Source organism: Primulina tabacum, chromosome 2 (genome assembly GCF_025594145.1).
Source record: "Primulina tabacum isolate GXHZ01 chromosome 2, ASM2559414v2, whole genome shotgun sequence".
NCBI lineage: Eukaryota > Viridiplantae > Streptophyta > Magnoliopsida > Lamiales > Gesneriaceae > Primulina > Primulina tabacum.
The window spans coordinates 4,242,154-4,269,686 of NC_134551.1; the positions used below are offsets into that span (position 1 = coordinate 4,242,154).

The 27,533-nt window shown below is 36.0% G+C and overlaps 3 protein-coding genes across 4 annotated transcripts; all 3 read left to right on the forward strand.

Moving 5' to 3' along the window:
- The first annotated feature begins 1,583 nt into the window (after positions 1 to 1,583).
- LOC142526592 (phenylalanine ammonia-lyase-like) lies at positions 1,584 to 25,986 on the forward strand. 2 transcript variants are annotated; one of them, XR_012815290.1, is made up of 3 exons: positions 1,584 to 2,112; positions 3,159 to 4,973; positions 25,754 to 25,986. XR_012815290.1 is itself a non-coding variant. In XM_075631092.1 (2 exons), the coding sequence occupies exons 1-2, from the start codon at positions 1,727 to 1,729 to the stop codon at positions 4,906 to 4,908; spliced, it is 2,136 nt and encodes a 711-aa protein (XP_075487207.1). In that variant the 5' UTR covers positions 1,584 to 1,726; the 3' UTR covers positions 4,909 to 5,045. The 2 variants fall into 2 exon arrangements, 1 of the variants encoding a protein (XP_075487207.1); XM_075631092.1 differs by lacking the exon at positions 25,754 to 25,986 and having other exon boundaries at positions 3,159 to 5,045.
- LOC142537177 (uncharacterized) lies at positions 6,758 to 10,003 on the forward strand. Its single transcript, XM_075642732.1, has 6 exons — positions 6,758 to 8,004; positions 8,192 to 8,295; positions 8,520 to 8,651; positions 8,820 to 9,168; positions 9,371 to 9,464; positions 9,794 to 10,003. The coding sequence occupies exons 1-6, from the start codon at positions 6,758 to 6,760 to the stop codon at positions 10,001 to 10,003; spliced, it is 2,136 nt and encodes a 711-aa protein (XP_075498847.1).
- Positions 22,371 to 25,986, forward strand: LOC142526583 (phenylalanine ammonia-lyase-like). Its single transcript, XM_075631081.1, has 2 exons — positions 22,371 to 22,886; positions 23,911 to 25,986. The coding sequence occupies exons 1-2, from the start codon at positions 22,501 to 22,503 to the stop codon at positions 25,658 to 25,660; spliced, it is 2,136 nt and encodes a 711-aa protein (XP_075487196.1). The 5' UTR covers positions 22,371 to 22,500; the 3' UTR covers positions 25,661 to 25,986.
- Positions 25,987 to 27,533: the final 1,547 nt, after the last annotated feature.

The window sequence follows — 27,533 nt, forward strand, 5'->3', positions numbered from 1 at the left end:
TCCCTTCACATTTGACTTGCCTTCCCCCATCTTTCCTCTCATGCCAAATCCGCCTACCAAAATCCATCGTTTAATATTACACACGACGACGCTTATATATATATATACATATATATATAAGATATTGAAATTTCATATATTTCCTTAGTCTGAAATAATATATATATTTATATATATAATCTAAGATATGTATAGTTGTAAAAGTTATTTCCTCCACTTTCACTCAATCCACGTTACGCTTACTTAGGAGCAACATTAGAAAATTAATTTTTTTTTACAAAAAAATGAAAATTGGAATAGATATAGAGTACAGTCGAGATAAATCGATCAAAAAGTGTAAATGAATTTTCCTTAAACTCGGTTTTAGATATGTCAAAATGAGTTGGCGGAACGGGCCAGCCCGCCACCCGCCGCAACACGCCATTAGGCGGGACGGGCTTCTAAATGGTCAACTCAGCCTAACTCACCTTGGGCCGCGGGTTAGGCGGGCCGACCCGCTTATTTTTTTAAGAAAAAAATACTAAACATATTTCAGTCAAATAGTTTCATAAAATAATTAAAAACATTGAAATAAGAAATTAAGAAAGCATACAACATAATACATAAAAAGTAAAGTGTTTAAACCAAACATGAAGATTGAGACATGGAAGATGACATAAAGTCGAGGAAAGAGACGGTTGTAAATTTTAAAAAATATTGTGTTTTCAACAATACACATAACGAGCAAACCTCGGTCGGGTCCACAAAATTTCACTGCAACTCGTCTGATTTCAAACGAAACCACTATTAGGGTTCACAAACAACTGTTATGCTTAAAAATTATTTTAAGATTCATGAATAAAATTTACATGAATTTCTTTTCTTTTGTTTTCTTTATGTATATATGTAATTTTTTTTTTATTTTCTTTATGTATATTTGTTGTAAGAATAAATTATCAATAAATTTGTTCTAAGAGTAAATTATCATTATATTTGTTCTAAGATATGGAGGCGTATGAAACTTATTCTAATTTTTTTATAAAACTTAAAACTTAAAAATATAAAATTTTATCCTAATTTAACGGGCCAGCCCGTCCCGTTTGGGCTCGACCCGTCTTGGCCCGCAACCCAAACGGGCTCAGCCCATTTGGCCCGTCTCCAAATAAGCTGCTATTTTATCAACCCAACTCGTTCAATTTTTATAGCGGGGCGGGCCGGTCCGACGATCCTAACCCAATTTGACAAGTCTACTCAGTTTATATATTAAAAATTAAAGTCACAAGTTAACAACATAACGAATCGATCAAGATTCTCTAAAATTAATTATCAATTTGTTTTCATATAAATCTACTCCTTTTTTATATGTATATTTTTCTCATAATAAAAATCTAATAATAAAAGAAAGAGTAGGTCTGTTGTGAGACGATCTCACAAATATTTTATCTGTGAGACGGGTTAACCTACAGATATTCACGATAAAAAAGTAATATTTTTTTATGGATGACTCAAATAAGAGATCCGTCTCACAAAATACGATATATGAGACTGTCACACACGAATTTAGCAGCCGAGGCGGAGGCAACACCAATCCCATCTATTTAAGGCAACAGGCCTCGACAACTAAATTTTACGTACTCTCCCACAAAACAATCCACCCAAGAAATATATCTTCCAGTGAGCGTGAGTTGTGACTATCTGGCGTCTTCTCTCCCAATAGTCTTCCATTAAATTCTCATCATCTCCGCCAATGGCCGCCGCCGTGAATGAAAATGACCGCCGCTCTAACAGGTTTTGCATCCCCAAGGATCCACTATACTGGGGTGCGGCGGCGGAGTCGATGATGGGTAGCCACTTGGATGCTGTGAAGAAGATGGTGGAGGAGCACAGGAAGCCGGTTGTGAAGCTAGGCAGCGAGACCCTGACTATAGCCCAGGTGGCGGCTATCGGCGCTAGGGATAATTCTGTGGCGGTGGAGTTGGCGGAGGCGGCCAGGGAGGGTGTCAAGGCTAGCAGTGACTGGGTGATGGACCGCATGAACAAAGGGACTGATACTTATGCAGTCAACACCGGTTTTGGCGCCACCTCCCACCGCCGGACGAAGCAAGGCGGTGCTCTTCAGAAGGAACTCATCAGGTGTATATGATTAATATTTTTTCCCAAGTTTGATTTTCGCATTTATTTTTTGAATCAATTTTTGTCTGGTTATTATTATATGCTGTCGTTTTTCCATGTCTCTTTTTAGCCTTCCAAATTTGACTAGATCCTAGTTATGTTAAAATTTTATCATTTGATCCGTACCTTTTTTGTTATAAAATTTATTTATATATATTTCAACATTTTATAATATATATATATATATATATATATATTGTCCATTGACCATATATATATATATGATCATCGATAATCATATATTACATCAGTTGAAGTATATTAAAATTGTATATCTTACTTTCTTGTATATAAATGAGTCAAGATAATAAAATTATATATATACATATACATATACGTTCTTGCACGGACATGGATATTATTATTGATATTAAATTTAAATTCATAGGGGACTCAATGGAGCAATATATATTTCATAAAAGTATTTATCAAAATATATTATGGTTAGTACACAATTTTAAGTTAAATATGGGGATCACCTGTAAAAAAAGGTCTATTTGACTCAAATAATTTCAAGGGCATGTAGTTAATAATACCCAGACAGTGGGATATCCAAATTTTCAAATCATATTTTTGGGGACAAAAGATCGTTATTTTTATTATGTTTCTGTCCAAAAATATGTCAACATAGATTTTAATATGATTTTATCCAGCTATAATGATTTAAGTTCCAAAAAAAGACCAAATATATATTTTTATTTCTCCAAACATTGTCCTAAAGCTCCAACTCAAACATTTGTACAATGTTTCCCATAATTGAGAGAGTGTAGTAACCCTTCGCTAGACAATTCCTATGTTCCCAGTCAAGCTGCAAGCTGACCGGTGATATTTAATTTTTTTTTTTTTGAATTATTCATGTCTATATATATATATTTCATCGAGGAAAAAATGAATGTGTAATATTATGATTTAATTCGAATAATTTATTAGAATGGGAAATATTTAGTATTCAAATTTTGGTAAGTAATTCTTTTTTATGGTCTTGTAAATTCTTTGTATTGTAACAGATTCTTGAATGCTGGAATTTTTGGAAACGGAACCGAAACTTGCCACACACTGCCACATTCAGCTACTCGAGCAGCCATGCTCGTTCGAATCAACACCCTTCTCCAAGGGTACTCCGGCATCCGGTTCGAAATCTTGGAAGCCATCACCAAATTACTCAACACCAACATCACACCGTGTTTGCCGCTTCGTGGCACAATCACTGCCTCAGGTGATCTCGTGCCCTTATCCTACATTGCCGGGCTCTTGACAGGTCGCCCAAACTCCAAAGCGGTTGGCCCGAATGGCGAATCCTTGAATCCGGAGGAAGCATTTAAACTAGCCGGAATAGATGGTGGGTTCTTCGAGTTGCAGCCTAAGGAAGGCCTGGCGCTTGTCAATGGAACGGCTGTCGGTTCTGGATTGGCCTCCATCGCCCTTTACGAGGCCAACATTCTCGGTGTGTTGTCTGAAGTTATGTCTGCGATTTTCGCCGAGGTTATGAATGGGAAGCCGGAATTCACCGACCATATGACGCATAAGTTGAAGCATCATCCTGGCCAAATCGAGGCCGCTGCTGTGATGGAACACATTCTTGATGGAAGTGCCTATGTGAAGGCCGCTCAAAAGTTGCACGAAACAGATCCTTTGCAGAAATCCAAGCCAGATAAATATGCTCTGAGAACGTCACCTCAGTGGCTCGGACCTCAAATAGAGGTCATTCGCTCCGCCACCCAGATGATCGAGAGGGAAATCAACTCGGTCAACGATAACCCATTGATTGATGTCTCAAGAAACAAGTCCCTGAATGGTGGCAATTTCCAAGGTACCCCCATTGGAGTGTCGATGGATAACACGAGATTGGCCATTGCCTCGATTGGGAAGTTGATGTTTGCTCAGTTTTCGGAATTGGTCAATGATTTCTACAACAATGGGCTTCCGTCTAACCTTTCTGGTGGGAGAAACCCGAGCTTGGACTATGGATTCAAGGGAGCTGAAGTTGCTATGGCTGCATACTGTTCTGAGCTTCAGTTCTTGGCAAATCCAGTCACGAACCACGTTCAGAGCGCCGAGCAACACAACCAAGATGTGAACTCCTTAGGTTTGATCTCTTCACGAAAAACGGTCGAAGCATTGGATATCTTGAAACTCATGTCGTCAACATACCTAATCGCGCTGTGCCAAGCCATTGATTTGAGGCATTTGGAGGAGAACTTGAGATTTTCTGTCAAGAATATTGTCAGCCAAGTCGCTAAAAGAACACTAACTACAGGATCCAATGAGGAGCTCCAACCATCAAGATTTTGCGAGGAGGACTTGCTTCGCATAGTGGATCGTGAGTATGTCTTCACATATATCGACGACCCCTGCAGTGCAACCTACCCATTGATGCAGAAACTCAGACAAGTTCTTGTCGACCACGCTCTGAAAAATGGTGAAAATGATAAGAATTCCAACATGTTCATCTTCCAAAAGATCGAATCTTTCGAGGATGAACTAAAGGCCCTACTGCCCAAAGAATTCGAGGGTGCGAGAATCGCCCTCGAGAGTGGAAATCCAGCGATTTCCAACAAAATCGCTGAATGTAGATCATACCCATTGTACAAGTTCATTCGAGATGAACTGGGGACTCAGTTCTTGACCGGAGAAAAGGTTACGTCCCCGGGGGAGGAGTGCGAGAAGGTGTTCACGGCAATGAGCAAGGGGCTCATTGTGGATCCATTGTTTAAATGCCTCGAGGGTTGGAATGGTGCACCACTTCCTATATGCTAGTTCCTCTTTATTTCAAGAATTCAACCTTTTTTTGTTATGTTGTCTTTTGTTGTTGGATGTTGAAGGTTGTATGCATGTGATACCATGTATAAGGTGAACGATAATATGTATAATAATTCGAAAATCTTGAACTTGTATGGATATATACCACATTTTCTTGAAAGAATGTGTGACACAACTTTGAAATCGAGATTTCTCATTCCTATGGATCTAAAGAGGTGAATAATGTTGAAATTAACAATGAAATTATGTTTATTATTATTATAAAAATATGCATGGAAATTAATTTCTATTATAACTGTGGGATTAAAAAGTGATATTTCATCTTTTCATTCTAAATTTTACTTCTGGTGCAGAATAGGGAAGAGATAGTAGGTATATAAATGAGCAAATGATAGATAGACAGAAGCTCAGGAGGAATTATTGTGGTATTATTTGCTCAAGATAATCGGGGCTTCATTTTTCTCACATCTTGTTGAAAGATGTCTCGAAAATTTGGCTTACCAATTGAAACATGCGTATTTTGGTTAATGGCTTAACCAAACAACAATTAAACCAATATATATTTTGGGCTATGGGCTGTTAAGAGAGATTGGACTGAGCCAAGGATAATATTGTTTTTGTAAAACTGATCTCTTGTCGAGTTATATAAGGGAAGAGATCAGTTGGGTGAAGTCAGTTTTTCTCTCACAATCTTCTTTTACCAATGACTTGTAATAATCCATTACATACAAGCTCCAGTTTGAGACCAAATCTCGAATTCTGAAATTAATTGTAATGAAGTCTTACATAACTAAAAAAAATAAGCCATTTTTTTCACATTCTTGATAACTCCGAAATCAACACAATCACTTTTGAAGGGAAATAAGATTTCGATTTTAAATGATATTTTTTATTTATTTCCCTAATAGAGTTTTCCTTGTTGATTTGATTGAGCAAATATTTAATATGCTTTTGCCTTCCTTAGATAATGAGATCTTAATTTAAGAGATATGATATTAGTGTTTAAAAAGAGTTTATTCCTAATAAAACTCTCACTTTCCTTGTATTTTAGGTTTCCTTGAGGAGATATGATTCTTCACCTATAAATAAGAAGAAAAGCTCATTGATAAACCTCGCTTCGATATCGACCATACATACACACACGTAGCAGAGATTTGCAAAGTAAAATTATTCTCGAAGCCGTTGCTGTTTGGAGTGGTGATTCCCGTGTTAAGCTGAATGTTGCCAACATCTATAGACAACATCCGTAACGATGTTCACTGAAGATTGCATCTAGTTGATAGTGGTTTCCGGGATCAAGTTTTGCTTTCTTGATTACGTTTATTTTTGTTTTGGTTATTTATTTTAGAAAACTTTATTTTCTCAAATTGTTGAGGAAATTGATTTTTGGTACAATCACTAGTGTTAGGTTTTTTGTAAACGATTGAGTTTTCTAGTGATTAATTTTTGCCATAAGGCACCGCACAAGTATTTATACTTGTGCATATTTAATCTCGTCCATCTATTTATTTCAAGTCAATTTGTGTTACAAAATATAATATTCCGCTGCATGTTGTCCGAGATGTTGTAACATCTGGAACAACACCTAATTCTGACAAAACACAAAATTACTATTTCGTGTCGTATACTGATATTTTTATTATTTTTAACATCCGTCGGACAAAATAATCCTTACAAGTGGTATTAGAGCAGTTCCTTGATATACTAAGTGTTGATTTTGGTTTTGGTTTGTTTGACAGTGTGTGTTTTAATCAAATGGACACTTCGTTTGCAAGCGCAACACTTCGACCACCAGTCCTAGATGGTACCAATTACAGCCTAGCGTGTCATCAATGGATGGACTGTCATGATAGATCAAGAGGGTGACAAACGGCCAAAGCCTGAAACTGACTGGACTGCTGATGAAGTGCAAAATTCAAACCACAACTCAAAGGCTTTGAATGATATATTCACATCGGTTGACATGAACATGTTCAGTTTAATCACAAATTGTACTTCGGCTAAACGTGCATGGGATATTCTCCAAAGTCACTGTGAAGGGTCTGAGAGTGTGCGACGAACCAGATTAAGGATGCTTACTTCCAAATTCGAGATGATGAGGATGGAAGAATCTGAGAACATACTTGAGTATGATCGTCGCCTACGGGAAATTGCTAATGAGGCATTCAGTGTTGGAGAAGCTATCTCAAATGAGCGCCTAGTTAGCAAAGTCCTCCGTTCTCTGCCCGAAAGATTCAACATAAAAATTTGCGCAATAGATGAGGCTAAGGACACTTCTAAGATGGCATTGGAAGACCTTATCAGTTCATTACGTACTTTCGAGATGAACTTGGACATGCAGAAGAAGGATAAAGGGAAGACAATTGCACTCCAAGCTTCAAATGACTCCTACAATGAACTCCTTCAAATATCTCAAGAAGTCAATGATTCTGATCTCGGCGAGGATTCTATCTCCTTTATCACAAAAAAATTTGGTGATTACTTGAAAAGAATCCGAGATAAAAAGAAGGATGCACGACCATCTAAATTTCCTAGCCTGCCTGCACCTGAAAAGTCACAAAAGTACCCTGCCAAGCAACAATTTCAGCCACGGAATGAAGGCAAGGGACAATACAATTCAAAAAGGTACGATTCGGTGCAGTGTAGAGAATGCAAGGGATTTGGACACTATGTCAATGAATGTGCTAACCGACTGCGAAAAAACAAAGGCTACAATGTGTCTCTAAGCGATGAAGAATCCGATGCTGAGGAGAAATCCACTGATGAAGAAAGTCAAACCTCCTTGACTGCACTATTTACAGAAAATTGCTGGCTGCAGGTGAATTCTTTAGGTGTTGCCCTAGGTGTTGCCACACCTGGCCGCAACATCTGCAAAAATTCAGTATGTTTGAAATCCACAACTTCTGGAAATTTGAGTGGAGATGATGAATCAGAAGCTGATTATGAAGAACTCACTCTTGAGAGTGTGCAAAAACTTTATGAAGAGTTGTTTGAAGATTGGACCAAAAGAAACAAGTTGAACTCAAGTCTCATGAAGGAAAACGCTGATCTAAGAGCCGTGGTTGCCAAACTTGAAGTAATTCTGAGCAAAAAGTATTTAGAACTGGGAAAGACCAAAGAAGAACTTCAAAAGGCAACTGAAACCTTGTCCAAGTTTAATTCAAGCACATCCAAGCTTGAATCCATACTTTTGATGGGAAAAGATAACAAGAAAGGCTTAGGGTTCAAAGACAGTGTGTTTGAAATAGGTGAATCTTCCAAGTCTACGGTTTTTGTGAAGGGAAAAGCTGATACATCTCCACAACCACAATCCAATTCACCAATCAAAAGCTCTTCATAAAAAAGACAACCTGCTGCACCAATCGCTAAGAAACGAAAACGCAGGTATGCATGTCATTACTGCTTTAAGCCTGGTCATATCAGGCTCTACTGTTTTAAACTCAGGGATGATCGCAAGAATCAAAAGTCGAGTCGGATGTTGCTCCGAATGTTGTCCAACACTTTCCGCAACACCTCCCACCATCGACCTACAGTAAGACAAATTTGGGTCCCAAAGGTAAAAACTAACTGTAAAATTGTTTATACCTCATTAAAAACTAACACTGCAGGTCATTGGTACTTTGATAGTGGAAGCTCTCGTCACATGACTGGATCACGAGAATGTCTCACCGATTATGTTGAGCAAAAAGGTGGCAAAGTTACATATGGAGGGGGAGCTAAGGGAAAAATTGTTGGAAAGGGTACTTTGAAAGTTGAAGGACTACCAAAGCTCCACAATGTGCTTCATGTTGAATGATTAAATTCAAATTTGATAAGCATAAGCCAACTGTGTGATGATAATTTGCTTGTTAAGTTTGATAAACATACTTGTGAAGTTTTTGATGAATCTAACAAGTGCATAATGACAGGTACAAGGTCTTCGGATAATTGCTATCAAATAGGTGAGGAACTTTCGTGCAAACATGTGCAAATCACCGAACTTGACATTTGGCATCAAAAACTCGGACATGCAAATTTCAAAACCTTGAAGAACTTGAGCAAGTACGATGCAGTACGAGGTATGCCTAATATTTCATCTGGAATATCATATGTGTGTGGAGATTGTCAAAAAAGAAAACAGACGCGCGTGTCGCACCCAGTGTTGCCAACATCTGGGACAACATGCTGTCTGAAATTACTGCACATGGATCTTATGGGTCCCATGGAAGTAGAAAGCATTGGAGGTAAGAAATATTCTTTTGTTAGAAAGCATTGGATGTAAGAAGTATTCTTTTGTGTGTGTTGATGATTTCTCACGGTTTTCATGGGTGAGCTTCATTAGGGAGAAATCGGACACTTATGATGTGTTTAAACAATTGCTCACAAGAATCTCAAACTTCCATAATTTAAAGGTGAGAAGGATCAGAACTGATCACGGTAAAGAATTTGAAAACATATCCTTCTCATCCTTCTGTGACAGGAAAGGTATTTCACACGAATTTTCAGCACCAAAAACCCCACAGCAAAATGGCATTGCCGAACGCAAGAACAGGACTCTGCAAGAAATGGCAAGGGTGATGCTAGCTTCAAAGAATATTTCAAACCGTTTTTGGCAAGAAGCCCTTAATACAGCATGCCATATTTCGAATAGGGTCTATCTAAGAAATGATTCAACCATGACTTCTTATGATTATGGGAAAGAAGCATAATCTTAAATATTTTCATGTTTTTGGTTGTGTTTGCTACACTTTGAATGACAGGGATCAACTTGCAAAGTTTGATTCAAAGAGCGACAAGTGTTTGTTTTTGGGCTATGCCACAAATAGTCGAGCTTATCGCATGTTTAATCTAAGAACTAGGACTATTATGGAATCCATTAATGTGGTGTTTGATGATTGTGCAGATCTCAAGAGGAAAATTGCTGAAGATGACGTTGAAGACCTTCTGGACAATCCAAATGTCACTGGAAAATGCAGATGTTGCCCCAGATGTTGCAACATCTGACACAACATGTGACACTGAAGACAATGAATCTGAAGAACCGCATTGCAATGATGATACAATAGATGATGGATCGTGTATTCCAAGCAAAATTCAGAAAAACCATCCATAATCTCAAATAATTGGAAACATGCGTGGAGATGTTCAAACTCGGAAGAAAGAAAAGATTGATTACCGAAAAATGGCTGGACTGATTTGCTTGAGTTCTACATACTCACAGGTTAGATTTTCATGTTTTATATCCAATATTGAGCCTAAAAATGTTGATGAAGCTTTGAAAGATGAGTTTTGGATTAATGCTATGCATGATGAGCTTGAGCAATTTGTTCGAAATGATGTGTGGGACTTGGTTCCACCTCCTGACCATGGTAACATAATTGGTACAAAATGGATTTTCAAAAATAAAACCGATGAGTCTAGAAACATCATTAGAAACAAAGCAAGATTGGCTGCTCAAGGGTACACACAGGTTGAGGGGGCTGATTTTGATGAGACCTTTGCTCTTGTAGCCCGTATTGAGTCAGTCAGACTACTACTAGCCGTTGCATGCTACATGAAAATCAAACTTTTTCAAATGGATGTTAAAAGTGCATTTTTAAATGGTATTTTGAGTGAAGAAGTGTATGTTAGACAACCTAAGGGTTTTGAGGATCCACACCATTTGGATCATGTCTACAAGTTGAAGAAGACACTTTATGGCTTGAAGCAAGCACCACGTGCATGGTATGGGAGATTGACTAAATATCTACTCGAAATTGGCTTCAAACGAGGTGAGGTAGACAAAACTCTTTTTATTCAAAAGTCCAAAGGTGAGATTCTTATTTGTCAAGTATATGTTGATGATATAATCTTTGGTTCTTCCTCTCAAAAGCATGCTGATGATTTCGTTGAGTGCATGTCATCTACATTTGAAATGAGCATGGTTGGTGAGCTAAATTTCTTTCTTGGCTTGCAAATTAAACAAATGCATGATGACATCTTTTTGTGTCAAAGCAAGTATGCTAAGAATTTGATTAAGAAATTTGCAAATGAAAACCCAAAACACATGAAAACTCCTATCGGCTCGAGTGAGAAATTGTGCAAAGATGATGTTGCCGAAAATGTTGACAACACCTTATATCGGAGCATCATAGGTAGCCTCCTGTATTTGACTGCCAGTCGTCCTGACATCATGTTTAGTGTCTATTTATGTGCTAGATATCAATCCAATCCTAAAATTTCTCATTTGAAAGTTGTTAAACGTATTTTACGTTACATAGCAGGAACAATTGAATTAGGATTATGGTATACACACGAAACCAACTCAAACCTGGTAGAATTTTCTGATGCTGATTGGGCTGGGGATTTTGATGATAGAAAAAGCACTTCTGGGGGGTGTTTTTATCTTGGCAATAATCTGATTTCTTGGCATAGTCGAAAACAGAATGGTGTTTCACTTTCCACTGCTGAATCAGAATATGTGGCAGTTGGAAATGCGTACACGCAACTTTTATGGATGAATCAAATGATAGAAGATTATGGGCTTAAAAGTGAATCCTTAGTCGCGTATTGTGATAATTCTAGTGCAATTAACATATCAAAAAATCCAGTACAACACTCTCGAACAAAGCACATTGACATAAGACATCATCTTCTTCGAGATCTTGTAGAGAAAGGATTGATCCGAATAGAGTTTGTTGATACAAATAACCAACTGGCTGACATATTCACCAAAGCATTGGATTTTGAGAGATTTTCCAACCTTCGGAAATCTCTCAGCATGTGTTCTGCCTAATCATTCTTGGATGTTGTCTCAGATGTTACAACATCTCGGACAACATCTCATTTGCATATACATTTCTAGGACTTAGACATTCTGCATTGCATTCATACTATGATATGATGTGTTGAACATGTGTAGCATAATTCTCTGTTGCACCTACAATTCCTTGTTATCTTTTCAAACTTCACACCTTTACATGTGAACTTAGTCACAGAAAGATTTGAAGTATGGTCACTTGATTCTAACCAATGTGACAAGTAAACGAAGTAAAATTGAAAAATCAAGTGATGGGTCTGTGATTAGAAGGAAAGATGGAAAAAGCTACCTAAAAGAGCCCAATGAAGGCTGTGCTTTTATTGTGGGAGCTACCCCATCTAAAATTAACACAGAAATAGAAGAAAATGGAAAAAGCTACCTAGAGGAGTCCAATGAAGACTGTTCTTCTAGTGTGGGAGCTACCACTTCTAGGTTAAAATTTTATTAAGTCACTGAGTGTGAAGATTATCAAATTTTGTTTTCAGGAACTGTGGGTGTTGACTGGAGATGTTGCCAACATTTGTGACAACACTTCATCTGTAAACATATATCATATTTGCTCTCATGTTTCTATCTATGTTCCATTCTGTTTTTAGGCATCCATAAGTCATGCATAAACATAACATTGTGAATTGAGTCAGAAGGTTACTTGTATCTCAACAACAACATTTTGTGAAAAATCAACTTTTTGCAGGAAATCGAATTCATGTGATCCTTAATGTTAAGTGGCGTTTTAATTCGATGTGGGTTTTCTTTCTGGAACTATTTTGAAAAACTAATTGCACATAGTTATCGCGATAAATTTCTTTTGGGAGTAACGGTTATTTTATTTGCCCGTTTGATTTCTCTTACCGTTGGAATCAGTCATTTACTGATTTGGAATGTTACCGTTACACTGTAATTTCATGATTATCTATGTGATTTACACCGCCTAGTTCATCACTGTTAGCCTAATCAGTTCTCGGATTTTCGCACCGGAATCTCGAAATTTCTCTCTAAAGGAATATTTCATCGTTTCAAAATTTTTTCGACTTTCCTCCCTGTTCGTAAATTAATTTTCGATCTACCATCAATGGCAGGAAAGGGATTTGACCCCCATGATATTCGAAGTGAAATGGGAAACACAGATGATGTTGCCCCCTGTACGACAACATCTGTTACAACACCCACTGTGGAATCGCCGCTATCTTTGATACTTGCTGTTGAAGACGCAGTGCCCCTGGAGATTATTCAGCCAGGTGAGCCTGGTAATCCACAGGATATTGATAACCCACCTATCATTAGGGTTTTCGATCCGCCCTCTCCTCCAAAAAGACGCTCGAAATGACAAGCTGGATATAACCCAGACCTCACGTCGGGCAAACGTTTCCGATACAAGGGTTAGTTATCCACTCGCCCCTCGCTGATTGATCCAGAAGACACCTCCGGTGATGACTTTGATGATGCGAATTATGAGTTTGTGGCCCGCAAGAAGAGTGCCCCTCCGCCTACGGAAGGCAAGTCTACCTCCAGCAATGCCACTAACACCTCTGAGCAAACAACTCATATTCCTCCACAAGAGCCCTCTCCCTCCACTGAAGAAGAAATCACGTTGGCCCAATTTATGGCCAACCTGAAAAATCAGAAAAGTGAAGTCTCTGCCGCTCCTGTTGCTTCCCAAGAAACTGAAAAGTCCATTGGTTCCAGCAGTTCTGCTGATATTCCTGCTGCAGTCAATGAAGCCCCTGAAGCAAACGAGGCAGTGGACGAGGATGCTGTCAACGATGTTGCCGACACCTCTGACAACACTGATCTTAGCGAGTATGATCTAGACGGTAGCTACAACTCCAAGTTTTATACTGAGAAGTCACTCTCCAACTGGGATCTCTATACCAACAGGGAGTTTATTGAAGAACGCAACGCTGATATGACAGCCTTCTGCCGAAACAATTTGATCGAGTTTCTTAAAACTCGTGGTCTGCTCTCTACCGTCTCATCTGTATTCCCCTATTGCCATAAAGCTGTGGCTGAATTCTATGGCAACCTCTCATCGGGGGTCAGTGATCCAAGATCGGCCAAATTTGGCAAGGTTTTTGTACGGAACAAGATATATAACTTTGACCCGCAAATCATTAATGATTACTACAGCATACCATATGTTCCTGAAGGCCCTCCACCAGATCTTGATGAGGTAGTCTCTGTACTAACTGGTGGATTGATTGGCAAATTCCCTGCCAATCCACACAAGGTCTTAGCTGCAAAACTCACGACCCTATACTCTGTCCTGCACAAGGTTGCCACCCGGAATTGGACGCCGTCCACAAACACCACGGTGGTTACCAAATCTCAAGCACTGACTCTGTTTGCCATTGGCAATGGCACTCTTAATTTTGGGCGTATGGTATTTTACATTGTGATGCAGTATGCTGATAGGGGATTAAAGTCATCTAAGCTCCCGTTTCCCAGTCTGATCTATGGGTTACTGCTGTCCCAGGGGTTTGTTCGCAATGTTGATGAGGGACTGTCTGATTCCTGAGAAACAATCAAAATTGCCAAAGCCCTGTTCAAAGGAAACCGCAAAGTTGACCTTCCTTGGAGAGACTCATCCAAATCACCTTCTGCTACTGCGTCTACCTCTCGTCCACCTAAACCTGTTTTTGTGAAGATCACTGTACCTGGTGCTCAGGCCCATTTGGCTCATGCTCTTAAGAAAATTGCACAGGCTAAGGAGGACTTGGCCTACAATGAGAGTTTGGCTGCTGTCATCAGTGTCATGTTAGAAATGGCCGTTCATGGACAAAAAAGGGGAGATGATCAAACTGGTGCAGGTCCGTCAGGGACCAAGGAAGATGAAGAGGAAGAGGACAGTGAGGATGAAGAGGATAGTGAGGATGAAGAAACTGAGGATGAGGAGGATGAAGATGATGATGTTTAGATTTTGTCGGTTTAAATGTTTCATTTTCTGCTCTTAATTGTCTATCAATATTTCTGTTTGTATTCTTGTCTTGGCTAATATCTCTAACTGTTAATGGAACTGTTGCAAGTGTTGTGTTAAGTGTTGCCAACAATTCTAACAACACCCCGTACTAACAGTATTTTATTCAGGGGGAGAAAATCTAAAACTCAGGGGGAGTTGATTTGATCTTAACAAGGATAAATGGGTTTGATCTCATTTTGTCCAAGAAAGGCAAAAAGGGGGAGATTGAAGGGAAATAAGATTTCGATTTTAAATCATATATTTTATTTATTTCCGTAATAGAGTTTTCTCCTTGTTGATTTGATTGAGCAAATATTTAATATGATTTTGTCTTGCTTAGATAATGAGATCTTAATTCAAGAGATATGATATTAGTGTTTAAAAATAGTTTATTCCTAATAAAACTCTCACTTTCCTTGTATTTTAGTTTCCTTGAGAAGATATGATTCTTCACCTATAAATAAGAAGAAAAGCTCATTGATAAACCCCGCTTCGATATCGACCATACATACACACACGTAGCAGAGATTTGCAGAGTAAAATTATTCTCGAAGCCGTTGCTGTTTTGAGTGGTGATTCCCGTGTTAAGCTGAATGTTGCCAACATCTATAGACAACATCCGTAACGATGTTGACTGAAGATTGCATCTAGTTGATAGTGGTTTCCGGGATCAAGTTTTGCTTTCTTGATTACGTTTATTTTTGTTTTGGTTATTTATTTTAGAAAGCTTTATTTTCTCAAATTGTTGAGAAAATTGATTTTTGGTACAATCACTAGTGTTAGATTTTTTGTAAACGATTGAGTTTTCTAGTGATTAATTTTTGCCATAAGGCACCGCACAAGTATTTATACTTGTGCATATTTAATCTCGTCCATCTATTTATTTCAGTTAATTTGTGTTACAAAATATAATATTCCACTGCATGTTGTCCGAGATGTTGTAACATCTGGAACAACACCTAATTCTGACAAAACACAAATTTACTATTTCGTGTCGTATACTGATATTTTTATTATTTTTAACATCTGTCGTACAAAATAATCCTTACAATTTTCAAATTGTATCCAACCCTATCAAAATCTACATCGATGGCTCTTTTAAATTATTTACATTGAATTTGAATATAGTGTAAGTTTAAGTTTGAAACATATTTTCAAAAAAAAATACTTCATAAGCGTTAAAATATTTTTGTTTATTTATGGAATGTTAAAGACTACTACGTTAAAACATTCATAAGTCAGTCATGGAAGCTCTGTTTGATGCGAGGACCTACTTGAGGTCTATATACAGCTGATTTTTTTGTTTATTTATGGAATGTTAAAGACTACTAAGTAGTTTAGTGCTATATATATATTGAGTTGATAAATCATGATCAGTCATTTAATCATAATATATGAATGACTGACTATGATGCATCACTCAGAACAATTGTCATGTATTGAGTGGATGAAGACACTATCCATATAAGTAACATCTACCAAACTTTGGGCCGAACGACGTACATATTACATCGGTTGTGATTTCTGGTTCTAGTCTTTCTTTCATAATTATTATGTTACTGAGTGGACATCTTCCCGTCACTTTTCTCATGCAACAAGATTGGATAAACATTGAACACAAGAAGTTAGAATATCAACCCAACGATGTACGTACAGAAATTTGAGTTTTTGTCTCGAACAAATTTTTAAATTTTTGTCATCTTATACATCGGGGTAAGCAATTTTAACATGTTAAAAATTAGAGATATTAGAATGGGTCAGTACCTTGGGTTGGCCCGCTACCCAAAATAAATGAGTTGAGTTAATAATTTTTTTCTCAGCCAAATTTTGGGTACCCGTCAAATATAACTAAAAATGGTCGATTGGCCCACCCGACTCTGTCAAATAGACGAATTAGGTTGGCAATATTCCAAATGAAGAGTCTGTTCAACCGTTTTGACAATTTTACTAAAAATAAAAATGTGATGACCATTTGGTTTTGAAACAAATTTGATGACCATTTGGTTTTGAATATGTCTATAGTGAGATAATCTGACGATTGTCAAACATGTCAATCTTATTCATATTTAGCACAAAAAGTAATATTTTTGGGATAAAAAATAATACATTTTTATGGATAATCCAAACAAAAGACACGTTTTACAAAATTGACCTATAAAACCGTTTCACCTGAGTTTTAGTATTTTGTTTTATTTATTTACAGATGGATTCGTGCTATAATCATTTGAAATTCAAGTAGGGCTACATCTCGTTAAATTCGCCCAAGTAATTTTTTATATGTACATAATATAAGTAATTTGAACACAAAAATATTTGTCGACTATAATAATTAGGCATTTCATTACCTTATATATATATAATTATTAGAAAGAAAAATTTGTAATTAATTATATATATATATATATATATATATATATATATTGCATAATATTAAAATAATAGGAAATGAAGAGAACACATGGCACGAGCCGTGAAGTAATTGTATCGTAATTAATTGTTGCAGAACTTCAGCTCCATACGTCTCTAAATTTCTCTCTTTAATCAGAAACTTGAACAGTACCTAGCATGTAAATTATATAAAAATAGTAAGAAGGACCCAAAAGTATATGATTACAAAAGTATATGATTAAATAAAATATTAGACTTTGCATTATTATTCAGATACAATAAATATAAAGGGGGCCACCACACAAATCTTTTAATAAAACTCTTATTTAATTTAATGTTATTTTTTGAAATTTATTATGTAGTTTTTCCTGCCAAAAGAATATTAAAAAAATAATACACGTAAAAAAATATTTTTCCAATTAAACCTACATTTACTAATTAAAATGTTGCATATTAATTTATTTTATTTTTATTTAAATAAACAATTAATTTAAATATTATTAAATTAATATTTTAAATAAAGTTTAATTAAATATTATGAAAAATAATTTCATGTGTATATATATATATATATATTAATTAATCTATTTATACAAAAATTCGACATAAAGTGACATGTCAAGTACATTTATTTATTTTTTTCATTAACAAAATAAGTCAGGGGATGTCGATTTGATTATAACAACAATTATACATTTTAATACTTTGGGTTTCTGTTATAATAGACATTTAAAAAACTTAACTATATTATATTATGCAATAATATAATACAACATTAGTTTGTTTTTGATGAAAGATATGATATAATAAACATCAGAATATCTAATTTGAAGATCGATTCAATCTTCTTCATGATGTCTAATTTAACAGTATTTAAAAAAAATTGACGATCGAATTAATTCAATGGTTGGAAAGTTGACTTCAAATTTTGGTAAAATAATATCAAATTATAAAACGTGACAAAAATAAATCTAGCGACCGATATTACTAACTTCGATCTCAAATTAGAGAATTCGGTCTCTAATTCGGTTACAAATCTCCGTTTTTTTTTTTTTTTTTTTGTAGTGTTTAGAATATAATCACAAGAGGATTTTGAAATGACAATGAAAGTTCGAAGCAAAAATAATTAAATCGGAGAATGTTGAGTTGAAACTTCAGAAAATAAAATAAATATAAGAAGATAGTCTAATTTTTTTATATATAGAAAATAGAAACTTCATCGAAGAAAATTCTCACGAATTCCACTTATGGGGTCTTACTGAAATCAATATGAATTTTCATATTGGAAAGGAAATCACTCTGAATTTTCACTGCAATTGCTACCTATCCTGTTCAGGTGTCGCTGCATATATTAAGGACGACAAGGCTCACCTTTTGTTGACGATGATGCAGAAGTAAAAGCGATAATGACATGCTAAATATAGAATAAAATGAATATTCATCTTTTAAGTTAATTTGCATATTTATTTTAGGTCTTGATAATTCAAGTAGTCAAAATTAGATCCTGATCGCAGTAAGTTTATTTGGTTTTAAATTCTGTTTCACCGGAGTTGTACTTAGCACAGAAAAATACCGACGTTTGTGTTGAAAAATACTAACATAAAACCAATTTAGTAAACTCAAACTCAAATTAAAGCAAAATCATTTCGACATATTCGAAAAGAGAATTGTGAATCAAAGCTATGCCAGTAGATTAATTTGATCACTGGTGAATTGCTGGAAGATGCTCAAACGAAAAAGGAAATATGCTAACGATAATATGGAACAAATTATTATTATTATTTTAATGAAAGAAAGGAAAATAATAAGTTCATAATATCCCACACTTACCAGTCTTATTTAAATATTTTGACCAATTATATTTATTAAAAAAAAAAAAACTGAATCACCTAACTTTCTGATGGGTTATAAAGTTTGGTGTACTGACTCAACCCTTTTCTATATTTAAATTAAATTTCAAACAAATTAAGGTGTCATTGTCAATATTATAGAGAAAAAAAAGTGAAGCACGTTATCGTTGTAATCTTCCGAAACTTTACCAGCATCCCACCTAGTTGTGTAAGTGTACCCACGATTTTGGTCTGCCAGTCTTCCATGTGATGTACGTTTCTTGGTGTAACTTGCTTCGAAATGAGCGTATCGTTGTAAATTGAATTACGAGGAAAAGATAAAAGAGAATTAGGGAGAATTGGTATAAAGTTTGTATTGTACCTTATCATTCATTCAAAACAACTTCTATCGATTTAAAAATATTTGATACTTTTTAAAAAAAAAAAATAGTTTATATAGCTTGATAAAACGACGTAAATTCTAAAAAATTATAAGATATTCATCATAAAGTTAATCAAAGAGATTAACTAGACAAAACTTGGATGCAAACGAGTCGAGTATCATAGTACTTTGACTCGATTTAAATTTTGTGAGTTCGAATCGAATTCGATTGAGGTCGACTCTGTGAAAATAGCGAGTTAATCGAGCTCGAAAAGCCCGATAATGTTTGTGGTATAATTTTAAGATTTAAATTTTGTATTTATACAGACAAACATGCACTTAATTAAATTAATATATGAAGCTCATCGAGTAGTTAGCGAGCTACTCGAGTACAAAGAACCAAAACTTAAACTCAACTCGAGTGAAAGGTCGAGCTGCTCAAGCTTGATCAAATCTAGTTCGTGTCGAGTTTTTATCGAGCCGATTATCATGATTGGATTGCCTTCCCAAATCACAACTAACATCCAACAAGTCATCGTTCCGCAAACTCGATTTCTTCGTTAATTTCTCGTTCATCCAAAATCAGTTTTCCGAAAATTCAACGTACAACGATAATGTTTGTAGGATCGAGCGCTTGCCGCTTTACCAAAAACTATAGCTAGTAGTAATAGTGCAACTTAAATCTTTTAAACCGCACAGAAGCTCAAACACCACAGTTCGATCGCTCTACCAAACAAGGACAATTATTGCACCCAACAATCTACCTTCCAATAATTTCATCCCCTTGCCATCAATGGGAATCGAATCCCTGACCTTGGCTCTGATACCAATTGTAGGACTAAGCGCTTGTCGCTTCACCAAAAGCTATAGCTATTAGTAATAATGCAACTCAAATCTTTTAAACCGCACAGCAGCTCAAGCACCACGGTTCGATCGCTCTACCAAGCAAAGACAATTATTGCACCCAACAATCTCTCTCCCAATAATTGCATTCCTTGCGATCAATGAGAATGGAACTCGTGACCTTGACTCTGATACCAATTGTAGGACCGAGCGCTTGCCGCTTTACCAAAAGCTATAGCTAGTAATAATGATGCAACTCAAATCTTTTAAACTGCACAGCAGCTCAAGCACCACGGTTCGATCGCTCTATCAAGCAAGGACAATTATTGCACCCAACAATTTTTTTGCGATATATATTAATGTTAATCCAATTTCCCCATGCTCGACTTGTGGAATTAATTTAATTTTTTGAACAAATCCGAGCGTGCATTTTAGGAAAAAAATTTGAATTTCTAATATTATCAACATTAAAGTGAAACGAAATAGTTTAGCTATAAAGATCAAGTCTTTCGTGTGTATAAGGAAGGGAAATTATACACAAATTTCTTAAGAAGAAAAATGGCAAATAATTCACAACAGTTTTTACTAAGCAATTACGAAACAAAAGAAAGTGGAGGAAAGTTTGACCATTGGTCAAAGCCTTCATATACCGGTCAGCTTAGTCAAAGCAACCGCAAAAGTTTAGTTATTTTATATTTTATTATTATCATTCAAAATTGAATAAAGTTTGTCCACATTTCACATGCAGTGATAAAAACAATTAAAACGAAATTATTGTCTATGTATGTGAAATGACTTAATTAAATTAAAATTAAAATTAAAATTACCGACAATTATTATTATTATTATTATTATCATAAATTCCTCGAGCTAAAAAAAATTTCATTCCAAGTTAAAGTTTTGAATTAGGGTAGTATTTTGTTGATTTCTACTTTATATTAATAATTTTTTGAAATTATTCTACTTCGCTACAAAAGTGTCAAATGCATGAAAGCTACCACGTGACTATGTAAGAGTCTTATAGATTCTCATCAATAATTTAGACCGCGATGTGACCATTGTTTTTTTAAACGATGCGTTGATTATGTAGCATCTACATCTAGACTCTCCATGACCGAAAATACTTCGTTTTTCACGAGTTATGTGTTGTTGTAAGTAATGTCCGTTTTCCACATTAGTTTTTAAAATAGATGTTCCAAATAATTTATAACGGTTATAATTAACTCATATAGGAATCCAGATCAAGCATTTCTTTCACGAATAATCTTGGAGGCAACACGTGTGTAAATTGAAATACACCTTTTTCATGCTACCTCTGTTCTAGTTTCGAGTGAAGCTCCATTTTTTTTATACTAATTTATAATAACTGCCGTCCAATCTCATAATTAAATCATTTAAACCAAACAAAATCTACCTAGATATTATACGAGAGTCCTACAATTCAATTCATATGGAAAAATGCTGCTTTTTCATTATTATTTAATTTAATGGTATTTATTATATATAAGAAAAGATCATACTGTTTTTTTTTTAATAATTTCTGATAGAATATGTCATGTCTCCGAAATGAATTTCCCAAGGTCAAAATCTCTGGATCATCTACCCAAGAAATACAATAAAAAAAAACAGCAGAAAAAATAATTAAATAAATAATTTAAGTCTCCTACGTTTAGCCAATCCCATTCCCACTTCCTACCAACCACACCACATTATCCCAACCTTTATGTGATAAAAAAAATTAATATATAAAAAATTAAATTTCGAAGCCACACCCACTTCCTCAAATCTGCACCATCCAAACATACCAAATCAACGACTCAGATCAATACTCAACAAACCCTTCACATATGACTTGCCTGCCCCACTCTTTCCTCTCATGCCAAATCCACCTACCAAAACCCATACGTTGTTTAATATTGCACACGACGCTTACGAGAAAAATTCTATAAAATTTAATATATTTCCTTAGTCTGATATAATATATATTGATATATATAATATAAGATTGGTTGGTAAGAATATGTATATATTTATGCAAATTGGAATAAATATAGTATAATCGAAATATGTCAATCAAAAAATGTAAATGAATTTTCCTTAAACTCGGTTTATATATTAATGGTAAATATAAACAAAATTAACATATATCGAATATATATATATATATGTATGTATGTATGTATGAGTCTAACACCAAAGATTTAATCAATAATAATAATATAATAAAATAATTTAGCGGCCGAGGCAGAGGCAACACCAATCTCCTCTATTTAAGGCCACAGGCCTTGCCAACTACACTTCACCAACTCTCCCAACAAAACAATCCACCCAAGAAATCATTCTTCCAGTGCGTGTGACAAACTGGTGTTTTCTCTCCCAACCGTCTTCCATTAAATTCTCATAATCTCCGCCAATGGCCGCCGCCATGAAGGAAAATTCCCACCACTCTAACGGGTTTTGCATCCCCAAGGATCCATTGAACTGGGGTGCGGCGGCGGAGTCGATGATGGGGAGCCACCTGGATGCTGTGAAGAAGATGGTGGAGGAGCACAGGAATCCGATTGTGAAGCTCGGCGGCGAGACCCTGACGATAGCCCAGGTGGCGGCGATCGCCGCTAGGGATAATGCTGTGGCGGTGGAGCTGGCGGAGGCGGCCAGAGATGGTGTCAAGGCTAGCAGTGACTGGGTGATGGACAGCATGAACAAAGGGACTGATAGTTATGGAGTCACCACCGGTTTTGGCGCCACCTCCCACCGCCGGACGAAGCAAGGCGGTGCTCTTCAGAAGGAACTCATCAGGTATATATATATGATTAATATTTTTCGTAAGTTTGATTTTCGCATTTATTTTTTGAATTGCCTGGTTATTATTATTTGCTGTCGTTTTTCCATGTCTCTTAACCTTCCAAATTTGACTTAGATTCTAGTCATGTTAAAATGATCCATACCATTGGTAAAAACAATTTCTTTATATATATTTCAACATTTTGTAGATGTGTGTGTATATATATATATATATATATATATATAATTTTGATATACTCTTCGTTATCGTGTATATCTATTTATTTATACAAATAAAACAAAATTGTATATAGTCGTGAGTCCGATTAAACAATGATACTTATTATATATATATATATATATATATATATATATATGCGCGCGCTATATTATTGTTGATATTAAATTTAAATTCACAGGGGAGTAGATGGAGCTATTATATATATTCCGTAAAAGTATTTATCAAAACATATTATGATTGCTGTTAAAGGCAACTTCGGTAGGGGGGGATCACCTGTAATCAAATCTATTTGACTCTAAAATAATTTCAAGGTGAGAAACGAAATATATATTTTTATTTCTCCAAACATTGTCCTAAAGCTCCAACTCAAACATTTGTACCATGTTTCCCATAATTGAGAGAGTGTAGTAACCCTTCGTTAGACAATTCCTCTGTTACTTGTCGACCTGCAAGCTGGCCGGTGATATTTAAATTTTTTTCGAATTATTCATAATATAATATTTTATGTTTACTTATTTCAAGTGACAGATCGGCCACTGCTGGAATTTTATGGCTTTTTTGCTTGTATATTATCATGCTTATATGTATATTTATAAGAAGTATTGATTATTAATCACTCGGTGGTTTTTATCCCAAGGAAAAAATATTTTCTAAAAGAATCTTTGACTAGTTATTGTTACCTCATCGATGAAAAAATAATTGTGTAATATTATGGTTAAATTAGAATAATTGATTAGGATTCAATTTTTGGTAAGCAAATCTTTTTTATGGTCTTCTAAATTCTTTGTATTGTAACAGGTTCTTGAATACTGGAATTTTTGGAAACGGAACCGAAACTTGCCACACGCTGCCACATTCAGCTACTCGAGCAGCCATGCTAGTTCGAATCAACACCCTTCTCCAAGGGTACTCCGGCATCCGGTTCGAAATCTTGGAAGCCATCACCAAATTCCTCAACACCAACATCACACCGTGCTTGCCGCTTCGTGGCACCATCACTGCCTCAGGTGATCTCGTGCCCTTATCCTATATTGCCGGGCTCTTGACTGGTCGCCCAAACTCCAAAGCGGTTGGCCCGAACGGCGAATCCTTGAATCCGGAGGAAGCATTCAAACTAGCCGGAATAGATGGTGGGTTCTTCGAGTTGCAGCCTAAGGAAGGCCTGGCGCTTGTCAATGGAACGGCTGTAGGTTCTGGATTGGCCTCCATCGCCCTTTACGAGGCTAACATTCTTGGTGTGTTGTCTGAAGTTATGTCTGCGATTTTCGCCGAGGTTATGAATGGGAAGCCGGAATTCACCGACCATTTGACGCATAAGTTGAAGCATCATCCTGGCCAAATCGAGGCCGCTGCTGTGATGGAACACATTCTTGATGGAAGTGCCTATGTGAAGGCCGCTCAGAAGTTGCACGAAACAGATCCTTTGCAGAAACCCAAGCAAGATAGATATGCTCTCAGAACGTCACCTCAGTGGCTCGGACCTCAAATAGAGGTCATTCGCTCCGCCACCAAGATGATCGAGAGGGAAATCAACTCGGTCAACGATAACCCATTGATTGATGTATCAAGAAACAAAGCCTTGCATGGTGGCAATTTCCAAGGTACCCCCATTGGAGTGTCGATGGATAACGCCAGATTGGCCATTGCTTCGATTGGGAAGTTGATGTTTGCTCAGTTTTCGGAATTGGTTAATGATTTCTACAACAATGGGCTTCCTTCTAACCTTTCTGGTGGGAGAAACCCGAGCTTGGACTATGGATTCAAGGGAGCTGAAATTGCTATGGCTGCATACTGTTCTGAGCTTCAGTTCATGGCAAATCCAGTCACGAACCACGTTCAAAGTGCCGAGCAACACAACCAAGATGTGAACTCCTTAGGTTTGATATCTTCACGAAAAACGGTTGAAGCATTGGATATCTTGAAACTCATGTTGTCAACGTACCTAATCGCGCTGTGTCAAGCCATTGATTTGAGGCATTTGGAGGAGAACTTGAGATTTTCTGTCAAGAATATTGTCAGCCAAGTCGCTAAAAGAACACTTACTACGGGATCCAATGGGGAGCTTCATCCATCAAGATTTTGCGAGAAGGACTTGCTTCGCATAGTGGATCGTGAGTATGTCTTCACATATATCGACGACCCCTGCAGCGCAACCTACCCATTGATGCAGAAACTCAGACAAGTTCTTGTCGACCACGCACTGAAAAACGGTGAAAATGAGAAGAATTCAAACATGTCCATCTTCCAAAAGATCGAATCTTTCGAGGATGAACTGAAGGCCCTACTGCCCAAAGAAGTCGAGGGTGCGAGAATAGCCCTTGAGAGTGGAAATCCAGCTATTCCCAACAGAATCACTGAATGTAGATCATACCCATTGTACAAGTTCATTCGAGGGGAACTGGGGACTCAGTTCTTGACCGGAGAAAAGGTTACCTCCCCAGGGGAGGAGTGCGAGAAGGTGTTCACCGCAATGAGCAAGGGGCTCATTGTGGATCCATTGTTTAAATGCCTCGAGGGTTGGAATGGTGCACCACTTCCTATATGCTAGTTTCTTTTTATTTCAAGAATTCAATTTTTATTTTTATTTTTTTGTTATGTTGTCTTTTGTTGTTGGATGTAAAAGGTTGTATCCATGTATAAGGTGAACGATAATATGGAAAAAAAAATTGGAAAATCTTTAACTATTATGGAAATATACCACATTTTCTTGAAAGAACGTGTGACACAACTTTGGAATCAAGATTTCTCATTCCTATGGATCTAAAGGGGTGAACAATGTTGTAATTAACGATGAAATTATGTTTATTAATATTATAAAAATGCATGGAAATGAAATTTCTATTATAAATGTGGAATTAAGAAAGTGCTATTTCATCTTTTCATTCTAAATTTGACTTCTCGTGCAGAATAGGGAAGAGATAGTAGGTATATAAATGTGCAAATGATAGACATGCAGTAGCTCAGGAGGAATTATTGTGGGTATTATTTACTTGAGATAATCGGAGCTCCATTTCAAAAATATTTGATCAAATCTTTCTCACATCTCGATTAAAAAATCTCATTAAAGTTAATGTATACTTGTACATTTCGATATTTATGATTTATGTAGACTATTTACAAATTATGTCCATAAAAAAGAACTCATCCCTATAAAATAAAAAAATTTAATGCTTTCATTTTTCACAACATTAATACATTCCAAAGAAATATAAATAGAAAAAAACTAACTTATGATATAAATAAATAAGAGATCTGACAATCAACGTGCAAATAAATGAAACATTAGCCGCACATCAAAGTTAACAACTGAACGTCTACGAAATATTTTCTGATATCAGAATAAAAATAGGTCGCAACGGGGTCGGGACCTAGGGTTGTCAATCGGGTGGGTTGGGTCAGGTTTCGGGTCAATCCGTGGAAATTTTTTTGTTTTTTTTTTCAACCCAAAAACCCCTAACCCGAACACGAACCCGTATAACCCGACTCAACCCGTATATCCCGCCTAACCCGAATTTTATTTTATTTTTTTAATTTTTTTAGAAAAATTAATGAAAAAAATTCAAAAAGATAAAAAATAATAATAATATTTTAATTTGAACACATAATAACAAAATTTTCGATTTAAATTTGAAAGTTTAATCGTAGAAAATTAAAAGTATATTTACTAAATAAAATAAAAAATTGTTAAAAAATAAAAAATATGCAAAATAAATATTAAATGATGAAAATTTATCATATATATATATACAATAAATTTTGTTCAAACATACAATATATAAAAATATAGGTAATATGTTCACAAAAAAAATTTGCGGTCCAACCTGACCCAACCCGACTCAACCCGAAACCCGCCTAATATGGCACTAACCCGAATCAACCCAACTCGAACTCGAAAAACCCCAAACCGAACCTGATTTTTTTCGTGTTGGGTCGTGTCGGGTTGACGGGTCGTGTCGTATTTTGACACTCCTATCGGGACCCAAGCCGATCGGATGCAAATATTCGGGTATATCAGAAAATTAGTTGAGTTATTTTGGTATTCACGTAAAAGCTAATAAATAATTTGGTTAAAAATTAAATTTAAAATCGGTGCATACCAAACCGCGATCCGACTAGTCGGGTTAGTCATAATAGTCGCTCGGATGGAGTACATTACATAGTCTACAGACTGTTATCCCACCCTACTGTCAGAGACTGTTATCTATATCTATCTATTATTATAGACAGCTAGAGTAACTAATTTTTGGTATCATGATCTATTTTAATAATTATATATATATTAATAAAATGTTAAAAATTTAATGTAAATCACATGTGGTTTAATGCATAGAGTTTTATTTTGTAAGCATCAAGTTGTTTTTTTTCTTATTTATTTTTTAATTGATATATTAAAATGACAATATGATTTTTTATTATTTTGT